At 35.3% G+C, this 12,942-nt stretch overlaps 1 protein-coding gene across 5 annotated transcripts in view; it reads left to right on the top strand.

Moving 5' to 3' along the window:
- The window catches only part of LOC104600565 (copper-transporting ATPase PAA2, chloroplastic), a 35,310-nt gene that overhangs the window by 8,013 nt on the left and 14,355 nt on the right, over window positions 1–12,942 (top strand). For all 5 annotated transcript variants that reach the window (XR_016079404.1, XR_016079405.1, XM_088892915.1 and 2 more), the window contains exons 7-13: window positions 2,257–2,367; window positions 3,497–3,565; window positions 5,487–5,596; window positions 7,200–7,305; window positions 10,141–10,207; window positions 11,638–11,717; window positions 11,863–12,317. Coding sequence is in view for 3 of the 5 variants with exons in the window: in XM_088892915.1 (XP_088749041.1) it covers window positions 2,257–2,367; window positions 3,497–3,565; window positions 5,487–5,596; window positions 7,200–7,305; window positions 10,141–10,207; window positions 11,638–11,717; window positions 11,863–12,317 (998 nt within the window). In the remaining 2 variants the exon portion in view is untranslated. The remainder of the gene's footprint in view (window positions 1–2,256; window positions 2,368–3,496; window positions 3,566–5,486; window positions 5,597–7,199; window positions 7,306–10,140; window positions 10,208–11,637; window positions 11,718–11,862; window positions 12,318–12,942) is intronic.

Genomic DNA, 12,942 nt, shown 5'->3' with positions numbered 1-12,942 from the left:
TGCCAAGGAATTTTCAGAAAAAAAAAAAAAAAAAACTGCCAAGGAATTGACACTCCTAGGAACCCAGTTGAACAAGCTATTTAAGCTGCTCTCAAGGATCCAAGCCTTGCTCACCAAAGCTCTGAAGGTCCTCAGGATCTCCCTTTGTTTCTTCATCCACAGAATAATAATTTGGCAGTTCCCTTCCACCTCCGCATTCTTCCAATCATTCCTCTGAAAGAGTTCTATGAATTAGGGCCAATAGTTCAATAGTTCTGTTCTCTCTGAGTTGTCATGGTCCGCAGGACCTGAAAAGCTGAGCAGAACAATGCCATTATGATCCTTAACCACACCTCCCACACTAGATTGGCCCCAATTATCCAAGCTACAGTCATCAAAGTTGAATTTTAATCTACCTGCCTCTGGAGCGGTCCACTCTACAAACCTTTGCTGCTTGCTAAATTGAAAATCAGCAATAATATGCCAGCCTCTCAGGAGATCATTCATGCTAACACCATGGAAATTAATGTCCACCAGGGCCCAATGGGCTATTCTCACCATAATTACTCTAGTAGACACTCTGCTTCCAGCTTTTTGTCTTCAAATATTCTGGAATTTCTTTCATTCCACAAACCCCATAAAACAGCTTCCCTAGTATACTCCGAAAGGATCTTATTCCTTTTGGTCTTGCAAGGCCAAACATTTGAGATGAACGAATCTATAACCTCCTGATAACTCCAGCTTTGCATTGACTCTCCTAAATGAAGTCTACATGTCAGACCTGCAGTGGACTCCAGTACTCCTTAGATTCTTGACAGATATACCCAAGAGATATTTTTTCCTTGTCTGATCAGATTCTATCTGATTGCCCAAGTAGGGTTCTGAAGATAAAGAAGGTACAAGTGTGCAGATCTGGATTCTTCTTCAAATATATCAGCCAATAGAGCTCTGTTACTTCAGCACTGGAAATAGGTTCCCATGATCTAATTGTGGCTTTTCTACCATGCAAACCTTGATTGTTCAATCAGTCCAAGGTTGGAGAATACACCATACTTGAAGAAGACCAAGACTAGCATTTTGGGTTGTCTTCTTAGAGTTAATGGTTGGCTCCACCCCAAAGGTCAAAATATATTATAAAGGGGCCAAGGCTGGCTAAAGCCAACTTCTCATCCCCAGAAATTATGCTTTACAAATCAAGCTCCCTTAATTGTCCCCCAAACAATTGGTTTCTGTTTACACCAGTGTTTTAAAAGCGCAAGGCGCAAAAAAAGCGCAAGGGCCAATTTGCACCTGAGGCGCAAGGCGAGGCACGCGCCTTTTTAAGAAAGGTGCAAAATTACAAAAAATAAAAGCTAAAAAATAAAAAATAAAAAAAGTCAGAAAATTCCAAAAAAAATGCCAAAAAATTAAAAAAAAAATTAAACATAACGTTAATAAAAATATAAACTTAAATTTTAAAATAAATGATTTTAAAAACCTATTATCTAAAATTAAAATACATAAACATAACATGTAAAGTGTATTCAAATGAAAATTTAAAAATAAAGCAAACATATAAAGCATTTTCAAGATTCTCCATTATTGCTGAGAGGCTTTCCCATTGTCCTTTAGCCAGCCCCAACTCTAGAATCACCTTCAACTACCAGATTTCTGAGATCCAGATTTCTTGCAACTCTTAAGCCTTCAGCTATCATCTCAGCCCTGGTCGAGTCTCCATGCCCTATAGGGTTAGAGAATAAAGCAATTATCAATTTTCTACTGTTAACCATCCTTGGAATTATTAGGGGTGCTTAGATACCAGTTGTGCTGTTTTATCTTGTCACGAATCCTCTTAGGTGGGTCCCAAAATACCACCTTGTATTCTTGTCTTGTTCAAATCCTTAGCTCAGCTGGAGCCATTGTTTTCCCTTAATTCAAGTAATGAAAATTTATTTGCATCTTACTAACTGAGCTACAAGTAAGGTCATTCCATACTGGAATTAGTCATTTGTTTACTGATCCATATTAACTTGGTTGCACTCTTGTTTTGACCTTAGTGACTATGCAGAGTGCATATAATTGTGGAAACCCATTACAGTGCATAATTTGGTTTGAACATAAAAAGTCCTTCTGGCCTCATTCAGTTTTAATACGAAAGACCCTAATGATATTTAGGGTTTCAGTATGGCTTTAAATGCTACTGGATTTAACCATGAAGTTCATAATGCATTTTCTTCCAACTCACTTGCATGGTTATCTAAATTATAGCTGACCTTTCTGTATTAACTACCTATGCAGGGGATGGTTCTTGCAGGAAGAAGTGTTGTTGATGAATCCATGCTTACAGGAGAATCTCTTCCTGTATTCAAGGAAAGAGGCCTTACAGTTTCAGCTGGAACAATAAACTGGGTACAGTAAGCTTTTAAAGTGCTCTATGTTTTTTGTTGAACTTACCATTTCAAACACATTATTTTTGTAATAGTTGCTATGAGAAACAGTGAAAATAAAGGCATTTATGAATGGTGTGTGTGGGAGAACATGATATGGTGTAACTGCAGAAGGATAAAGCCCTGGTTTAGCCTAGAATCTGATTTTCTGCATACCTACTTGCACTCATATTTTCCCCATTAAAGTGCCAGATCCTAAAGTCAACTTGATCAGATGTAAGATCTTGCACAGGGGCTCTTGTATTCCTCATTCTATAAATCTTGAACATAAATGATACAGTATTTGTTGTGTTCAATCATCATCTCTGGTTCCAGTATGGATGAAACTATAGCTTTAGTTCTTTGTAGTGACTAAAACTGTGCAACCAGAATAATATTTTTCTTTTTTCTGATCAGTAATGAAAAAACTTATTAAAACAATATGGAGGCATTGCATTAATAAGGAGAAGCATATCTTTTCTTCTAATGGACTACCACTAGTAAGATTAGCTTCAAGATTGTTTTACACAATCATTTGGAACTTTTTTCCCTTATATCAATTAATTCTACATTTATTAGGCTTACACACATAATATTATTTTGTTACAATTTTCTACCTGACATTGTTCATATATATATATATGCATGTATGTATGTATGTATGCATGCATGCATGTATAAGTGATAAGAATTTTATTAAAGAAATATCAAAGAGTGAACAAGAATCCCTTAGAGAGGTGCGAGGTGCGTCTTCTCACACAAGAACTTCTGAGGAAAATCATGAGGATACAAATAATCTCCTTCTTGGAAGGACAAAAAGAAGCTAAAAGATCAGAAGGCTGGTTAGTTTAACGCCAAGAATTCTTGACAACAACTTAATCATTAAGGGTAAAATGTAAAAGGCATTAATCATTGATTTTGAAATTGGTCACAAATATATGCATCATTGAGAAAATGAAGTTAGTACAACATATCAAGATTTAGACTTCAAATAGTTAGGTAACTTTTCCTCCTAAATGAATGCCATGAATTGGCATCTTATCTTTGGATTTTTTTACCTTTGGATGTTTGGAATGGAAATCCGAAATCATCTATTTTTTTCTTCTTCCCAGGATGGACCTTTAAGGATTGAAGCCTCTACCCCTGGCTCTATGTCAACAATTTCAAAGATAGTTCGCATGGTTAGTATACCTTTTTTTTATTAGCATTATGGTTAATACAGTAAGATACATTTACATGGTACCTTCTTGAACACATTTAGTAGTTGTGCTCAAATGCCTATTTTGTTAAATAACATCAAATATGGTTGATTATGAAGTGCAAGAATGGTGCAATTACTATGTCAATCTCAACATGCACTGATACATAAAAAGTGTTTTTTATGCTAAAAGATGCTATAATAGTTGCCTATTCTCTGAAAGGGGAGCCTACCATATTTTGCATTTTCTTGTAAATGTAGCAAAATTTCTTCATTTCTCAAGGGAAAAAACAAATCTCTTGGAATAAAAGATTGCAAAATTGTTCTGATATTTCCCTAATTTAACAATTTATCAGCAAAGCTTTCAATTTGCCATGTGCAAATAATTTAAGCTTTGATGAAATATTGGGGTTTTTCCTTATTTTTACAAAAACTGTCGGGAAACATTATGGGTCATTAAAGACAATCAGGATGCACTTTTATAGAAATTAAAAGAAAAAGCTTAGATTTATAGGTTTGAAACACTAAAACAACAACTCAATTTGGATCTTGTTCTTGAATAAGTTAACTAACTTAAGAATAATAGAACTTTTTATAATACTTATTTGAAAAGCTTTAACTAAATAAGCATATAAGTCCTTTGATCTTCCCAACACAGTGAGCATTTACTCAAAATGCTACAATAGTTGGAGCATTTTCCTAACATGATGGCTACAATAATCATACTGTAAATACTCATCATATTGGGAAGCTTACTATGGATGGAAATGAAGAAATTGTTTATCATCTATGTCTATTGAAGTCCCTTTCTCTTTTCTGTTTATACTCACTTTGATACAATCTACTTTTAACATTCCCTAAAGTTCCACTTATAAATTCCATTATTTTTTAAATTCGCTGGATTTACTGAATTTCTTAGCAAATTTTGTGAAAATTCCCCATTTTCTCATGACAAAATTTCCAAAGAAATTGAAAATTTGAACTTTGATCCAACTACTACCCCAAATTTTACCTATTTCTTTAAGAGTTGAAATTGATTAATTGGTTGCATTATGTATTGAAGATATGAAACAAAGCACTACTTTCACTTGGTATATAGAGTCATAGAGAAACAAAAACAATCATTCATGAAATGGTGCAATGACCAGTGTTTTAAAAGTGCAAGGCGCAAGGTGAGGCACACGCCTTTTTGAGGCAAGGCGCACAATTTAAAAAAAAATAAAAAAATTATAAAACATAATATTAATAAAAATATTAACTTAAGTTTTAAAATAAATGTTTTGAAAAACCTATTATCTAAAATTAAAATACATAAATATAATATGTAAAGCATATTCAAATGAGAATTTAAAAATGAAATCAAACATATAAAACATTTTCAAGCATATAAAACCCACAATCTCTTTTTTTCTCAATTGCATCAAGTTGCTAATGTGATATATTACATTCCTAATTCTACGAGCCGCCTTGGCACACCAGGCATGTGCCTTTTGAATGGGCTGCGCCTAGGACCTGGGTGAGGCGCCTACCCTAAAATGCGCCTCGCCTGAGCGCCTAAGCACGACTTTTAAATCACTGGCAATGACAAGTAATATTTGATCAGTTGTGATATGAAGATAGTGAAAATCCAACTTTTATGACTTGTAAAGCTATAGTTCCCTATAACATGTAGAGCAGGATTCCTATGGTTTTATGATCATGGGCTTCTATTTAATCTTTATAAGTTTTAAATGGTTAACAAACTAAGTACAGTTAATGTCAAATGTCAAATACTCAAGGAGTTAATAGTGATGCCTGATTTCAATGTAACTGTCAATTAGTCTTGGTTCATTGATGCTTCAGAATCCAAAGAAACTAGTTCTAATGTAAACAAGAAGTTTCTTATGTTGATTGTTGACCTTTAGGTTGAGGATGCTCAAGGCCATGAAGCACCCATACAAAGGCTTGCAGATGCAATTGCAGGGCCATTTGTGTATGGTGTAATGACATTATCAGCTGCAACATTTGCTTTCTGGTATGGAATTTGCCACTACGTTCCATGTTTTTTCCTTTCAAGAATAATATATGTGCAACTAATAGCATGAAATTGGAAATATTTTTAACATTGCATCTTATGGAGCATCTTTCTGGGACAAATACCTTCTTCCTGTGAAACTAATGAGAAGCCTATGACTGTTAGAAGTTTCAAATACTACATGAGCCTTGTGTTGTTGTAATAAATTTTTGCATTGAGATTTCATTCAGTAATTTGATATAATCTTCTTAAGATTCTTATGTTACAGTATAATAAGAAAATTCAGTGGCTGAGAAACTAATCTTAGCCATTTATTTAACATAATTATATTTACTAATATCATTTACCCAAATAATACCACTACTGTGGTGTCTGTCTAAGGCGCAAGTTGGCATTCAAGGTCGCTTTTAAGCCTCAACTGATGGGAAGTTGTGAAGTCAAAGATGATTTTCAGCATTTCCTAACACAACTCCTTAATCAAATACTCTATGGCCCTTATTATATGGCTGCTATAGATCATAGTTATTCTCAGTTTGTGAAAACTTGGATTTAGACTCTCTCCCTCTCTCTTCTTTTTTGCACAATCTAAGGAATCTATCATCAAAAATATTTCAGTGGGATGGGCCATTTGGTCAAAACTTTAGATATGTTTGTTCCCTTCTCTATGGATGACATCTTTTGAGGATTGTAGTGGGTATCATCATCAACTACCAGAACTAGAGTCTTATTGCTATCGTGTCCACCAGATATGAACCAAATAAGAATAACCTTTGATGGATGCAGATTGGGTGACCCTGATCCGTTAGGGATAGGACTCAGAGATTGTAACATGACAATCTTTTTTTTTTATCTATAATTGCTACAAGACAATCTTAGCCATACATTCATCTTCCATTGGCTATAGAGACTACAATAGCTGAATTGTTGTTGGCAGTATTACAAAGACTAAGGATGGGGAGATCACTTAAGTTAGTACTAGAAATTTAGTGGTGGAAGGGAACTCAAATGTAGTTGTGAATTGACTAAAAACAAGCAAGAATTGTGGCAATACACAATACTAAAACACCATGAATAAGACATGATATCTAGAGTGGGAACTGGGAATCACTTTCTCCTGGATTCATAGATCAGCAAACAGTTTGACTGATGCAATGGCCAAACAAGCAGTTAATAGGTTCAGTTGTTTTGTGGACAATTGTCTGAATTCTGAATGTAAATTAGCAAAAGGAAATGGTTTGGTGACAGAATCTAGACTATATTTGAGGGATGCTTGGCATATATCATATAACTCATTCTTTATTTACTACTAGCGAAACCTAAGGGTTACCAATTGTAGGTAAAGAGCTCTTGCTGAGATTGTGAAAAGATGTACATGGGAAAATATACATGATTTACAAAAAGAACATGAATTGCTGTCTTACTGATTGAACTCTTAAGACTGTTAACCATTGTTCTCTATCTTTGATTTCTCTACTACAAGTTAATTTAGTCATACTATTCAGTCTTATTTTTGTTATCCATATCACATAGAAAGCTTGCTCCTGGATTACGATAGTGTTAAATCCTTTGTTGATATTAACTAAAACTTCACTTTTGCATTTAGGTACTATATTGGGACACACATATTTCCAGATGTTTTGCTCAACAATATTGCTGGGCCCAATGGAAACCCATTAGTTTTGAGCTTGAAGCTTGCTGTGGATGTCTTGGTAAGTCCTGATAAACTAGTTTTATATTACAAAAATAACAAGTTCAAACATATATCCCTGTGTCCTCTTCAAATGGGTCTCTAAGATTTTATTCTTAACTTATCTCTTTATCCTTTATATATCAATTATGAAAATGTGCTAAACACAGTTTGTGTTCCAAAACTAGTTACACATGTATATTCTCTTGGATTGGCCTGAAACTAGTTGTTTTTTCATCAGTAAAAAAGAGATTTCATTAATATCAAGCTTGGGCCTGAAACTAGTTGTTATTATAGGGAACAAGCTCTAACTGCATGGCACACAGTATGAAGGTGATGACTTCAAAAATATTGGAAAATATATTGGTGTTTTGCTCAGCATTTTCAAAAAAAAAATGCATTGGTTGGGTGGAATGCAGCAAAGTATATTTTGGAGGGTGGACGAGGCACTTGGTCCCTTTGAGTGCCATGCATGTCCAAGCAAAGTTTATAATTTATAACTTTTCAGGAAACTTTGGTCTTCCATAGAATTTTAATAGAAAATTTGAAAGAAAAATTTAAAAGTATGTAAAGCATTTCTATTTGAAACAAATATTAAGAACAATTTTTTTTGAAACTTCAGAAAATGTCAAATTTGGAATAATTACAAATCCAAAACCCAAAAATAACCATTTAGTGAAAGCATATGAATATTAGGAAGGCAAAATTACTTGTTGTTGACTATATATGATAATAGTGGTTGGGATGTGGATATTTATAGTCATCAAGAAACAACCTTCAGCAGTCCTAGTTCGTTCTGCTTGCTGTACTGGGGCAATGGCATGCTTGTTTCGAACTTGCTGGTTCCAAGCTGGTTCTTTATACATTTTTTTGCCAATTAATTTTATTAGCCTTTGTTGATATGTTATTAATAGTAAAGGTGTTCAATCAGTAAAACCTATTTTACTCAACCTTTTTGGTTTTCTTTCATGAGGAATGCTACTAGTATCAAGGACTTAAGGGCCTTGTCTGTCATGGAGACCTCAAATCACAGAAGGACAAATATAAAATGGGGCTTTTATGCATATCAGGAGGTTATAAATTGTTACATCTTTTGTGATTTGAGAGGCCTGTGACAGCAAAGCCCATTAAACTAGCATCCACCTTCCATTATTTAAGTTGGCAATCTTACCATTCAAATCTATAAGAAAAGTATGTTGAGTCATTGTACACCTGTGAGGTAAATTAAATCATCATTTGAAATTAAAAAAGGGGAAAAAAGACCACACATGGATTTGTCTTTTAATAAGACATGGATCCAGATGTTCATGACTGTAATTTTCCCCTATTATAGAAAAACTTGATTTCAAACATAGGAAAATGACTTATTGATGGTCCTTGAGTAAATTCTTTTAATTTTTTTGGGTGTTCTAATGTAGCTTTGGCCCCACAGGGCCAAGTTGCTATTCGCGAGGCCTAGTTAGTGGGTTAGTGACAGTGTGCACATATGGCCCACTGGCAACAATGCGGAGAGCCTACCTATCCTCAGGCTTGAACTTGTGTCTCTTCATTTGGGAGGGATTTTTTTATCTATTTTTTAAATTCTTACTGGGATATACAGCCTTTTTGTGTAAATTATATGTCATTCTTGAGAACCACTCTTGATTTTTGGCAGAATGTTTTCTCAACACCCTTTTTTGTACATTCTAACTTTCTTTTGATCTATGAAGTTTATTTTGTTACTACAGGAAAAAAGTTCCAAACAATCCTGGCAAGTCTACATTTTCTTGAACCACTTGCATGATTACTATGCTCAACCCAATTTTGAGGTGTTGGCTTGAAGTTATTCTAGAGTCGATTATAGGATTAGGCCCTCATAGAAATATTTTTCAATGTCTTTAGTGGGCCAGGGAGTGACTTCTTATTGAGGGGCTTTGGGAGCTTTGGTACTTGAAGTGCTGTTTGTTTCAGGTCACATTTTTTTCAGGTGTATGACGAGGGATCCTCTCATTGGGGTTTATATGCTCCATTGACCAAGGAGCATTCCATGATGCCATAGATGAACATGTCTTGGAAGGTTTTTACCAAGCCAGTAACACAATGCTAGTTTCCAAAGTAAGAAATGTTGTTCCATCACAAGTAACAACTCGAAAGTATCCTTGTTTGAGTTGTAGATATGAGGCAAAGGAGTAGAACTTGGAGAGGCCCTGGAAAAATTGTCAACTTGAACATCTCATGTATCCTCTTTATTATGGTACAAGCTTGCACAATGTGTCTGTTTATGTTCTTTCTGGCTTTCCTTGACTCTGCAAGCTCTGGTAAATAGAAAAAGGTCGAAAAAAGAATGAAATCTAGTGGGAAAAATATTACAGAAATGGGGGTGAGGAAAGGAAAACGATGGTTCTTCCATTTTCATCATTCCTATTATGTACTATTATTTCATATGTATGGTTAATTATACCCTTCTAAATTACATGAATAGCTAGTATGGCTTTATAAAATGAATAGAATAACATTATCCCAGAATCTTCATTTTGTTTTTGTTATGTAGATAGACATATAAGGGGCCTTTAAGCCTTGTCAATTTTGTGTGTAGTGTGTACATATTACATGAATTAACTTATTACAGGTCTGACCAGTATCCACAATTCCACTTGCCTTATTCTCCATAAGAATTTAGATAATGGGAAATTATGAAATATGATGGCGAAAACCACTGCTTGCTTGTATTGTTACTATGTATGTGGCCTATGTAGATATACATCTCGGTATGTAATTTGAAAAATCTTTTAAAAAGGAGAAAAGAAAAAAGAAAAGAACTTTATTATCAGATTGCTTATTTGGTTGGAAGTAACTGTTCTGTACCATCTATTTTCAGGTAGTTTCCTGTCCCTGTGCACTGGGCCTGGCTACACCAACTGCCATTCTAGTGGGCACCTCTCATGGTACTAACTTCATCACTTTCATTTACTTTCAATGCAAATGTTTAATGTATATAATTATCAACAAATGCAGGAAAACTACAGAAATTTCAATTTCTGAGGTTTATTCTTCTCCAGTTATGCATATTATCCCAGAATTACCTCAGAAATTCTCCATAACTCCTTTTTTTTTATCAATAACAACATTATTAAGATGGTGAAAAAACAGATAATTGCAAAGATCCAACTAGAAGTTAGACAGCCTTCTCAGAAGCCCCAGGTAAATAATTCAGTATTTATTTATAAAAAAAGTCAGTAATTAAGAAAGTTTACAACTGTCTGCCCTCCATGGAATAGCCCCAGTGCAGGTCTTCCCTTTGACTCCATTTCTTTTCAAAGAATCTTTAGTTGTGTTTAATGATCCTGACAACCATCCAAATAAGGTGTTCATATTGGATACCAGAGATCTGGCCTTTTTTATTGCATGCAAATGAACCCATGGACCTGCTTCATTGCCTCACAACTATCCAATAAGAAGCTGTAGGTCTCCTACAATCAGCTCCTCAGTCCTTGTAGAATGGAAAATAATTCCGTACATATAGAATTTCCTGTGCTTATGAAACCTGTATAGGTATTAAAAATTCTCCAGAAAACCTTGAAATACTAATTTGTTGTCCTATCAAGGATCAACTTTCCTGATTTCTTACAAATATTGCCTTAGAGTTTCCTATTGACCATTCTGTGTGCCTGTTTAGTCATCCCAACTATTTGCTTCTGGACATGTTTATGGTTGTATGTCCAAATACCATGAGTTAGAATAGGAAGAAAGATACTGGTGGAATAATCTGAAATAGGGATGATCATGGGCTGTGTGATGAACTAGGTTTGGATAGGGGTGCAAGAACACTCTGAGCTGCCCACACCCGGCCCAGCCTGCACTCTGGGCCTGATAATACATATCCAGGCTCACTCCCATTCTGGCCGAGCTGGGGCTAGGCTTTCCATCATAGGCCATTGAGGCATTGAATCTATCAAAACATCAAAATAAAATCTGAATTCATTACTCATGTTCAAGAATTATATATTGCCAACGTCTCATATTTAAAATCACAACTGTATGCATATGGGCTGGGTTGGGCCTGGCTGGGCTTGGATGACAAACTTATGTCCAGGCCCAGAAATTCCCATGCTGGACATGGCAGGAAATGTGGGCTGGGTTGGATTTGTATCTCTAATCTCAAACCTTTTTTCTGGTGAAAGTGAAAAAGATATAAAGTTGGTCCTAACTAAGATGTATGAAAACTCAAAGAAGAATTAGGACTTAACACACAGAAATAGGGTGCACTGTATTCCTGGGAGTCCAGCTGAATGACTATTAAATTTTGTTGAAGAGTGTAAGATGTTGTATAAATGTATTTTCTCTGACTTATACTTTTTCTGGATTTACTGAGCAGGGGCAAAACAGGGACTTCTTGTAAGAGGAGGGGATGTATTGGAACGCTTGGCCAGCATAGATTTTGTTGCTTTAGACAAAGTACTTGTGTAAATTATACAACAAAGTTTCTGCCCATGTGTAGCCATATTTTGAACTTAAGAAGATATATTGGGACATCACAATAATTTTCTATTAGATTGTTTGAGTATCCTATTCTCTAACCAACTCACTTTTTCAATTTCAGACAGGAACTCTTACAGAAGGAAAACCAGCTGTTTCTGCTGTGTCTTCTTTGATTTATGAAGAATCAGAAATTCTTCGGGTTGCTGCTGCAGTGGAAAGAACAGCATCACACCCAATTGCAAAAGCCATTGTAAATAAAGCAGAATCTCTGAATTTGAAAATCCCAAGCACAAGAGGGCAACTCACAGAACCAGGTTTTGGATGCTTAGCAGAAGTAGATGGGTCTCTGGTTGCAGTTGGTGCAATGGAATGGGTTTCTGAACGTTTCCAGAAGAAATCAACAACTTCTGATGTGATGGATCTAGAGGATATTCTCATGCACTTGTCATCTAAGAGCATATCATCATCTGATGATTCAAAAACATTTGTTTATGTTGGACGTGAAGGAGAAGGCATCATTGGTGCCATCGCAATATCTGATCGTTTGCGCCATGATGCCAGATCTACCATAACCAGGTACTTCATTCTTCTAGAAAATGATATTTTGCAGAAAATTCAAAATGAGCATCATCATCATCCATGTCTTATCCCAACTATATGGGATCAGCTAAACGAATCCTGTTTTGCCAATTCGTTCTATTTAAATCCATATCCACTGTTAAATTATTAATGCTTAAATCATTTCTTACTACTTCTATCCATGTCCTTTTTGGGTAGAAATAATGCTTAAAATTCAAAATGAACATCCAGCTGATTTTATTATTGATTAGAAAGAACCAACAGTTGAAGTATCAAGCATTCAAGCCACGGAACAATACACAGCATATGGCTTACCAACAAAACCGAAATGGGATATGAAGAAAGACACACAGTCTCTTGGCTGAACCCCTCAGTCTGGCAACAGGCTCCTCCCATCCTAACCTCCCTATTTTGCAAGCGAGTATCCCAGGTCATTGTCTGTTTTAGATATCCATCAGAATGCATTAGCTTCTCTAGTGAAGGCATCTTAAGGCCTTCTGTTCTGGTTGACATTCAATCCAGCCTGATGAGTGAGCAAGTTTCAGACCTTGTAGAAGAGAAAGAAGCTCACCTCTCAATAAGTTCCCTGCCTAAGTCACCCCTAAATAACTAAATTAAATAA

Source organism: Nelumbo nucifera, chromosome 8 (assembly GCF_055504915.1).
Source record: "Nelumbo nucifera cultivar China Antique chromosome 8, China Antique-T2T, whole genome shotgun sequence".
In the NCBI taxonomy this organism is placed as follows: domain Eukaryota; kingdom Viridiplantae; phylum Streptophyta; class Magnoliopsida; order Proteales; family Nelumbonaceae; genus Nelumbo; species Nelumbo nucifera.
The sequence above is the reverse complement of the archived record's forward strand: the minus strand, read 5'-3'. Positions and strand labels throughout refer to the sequence as shown.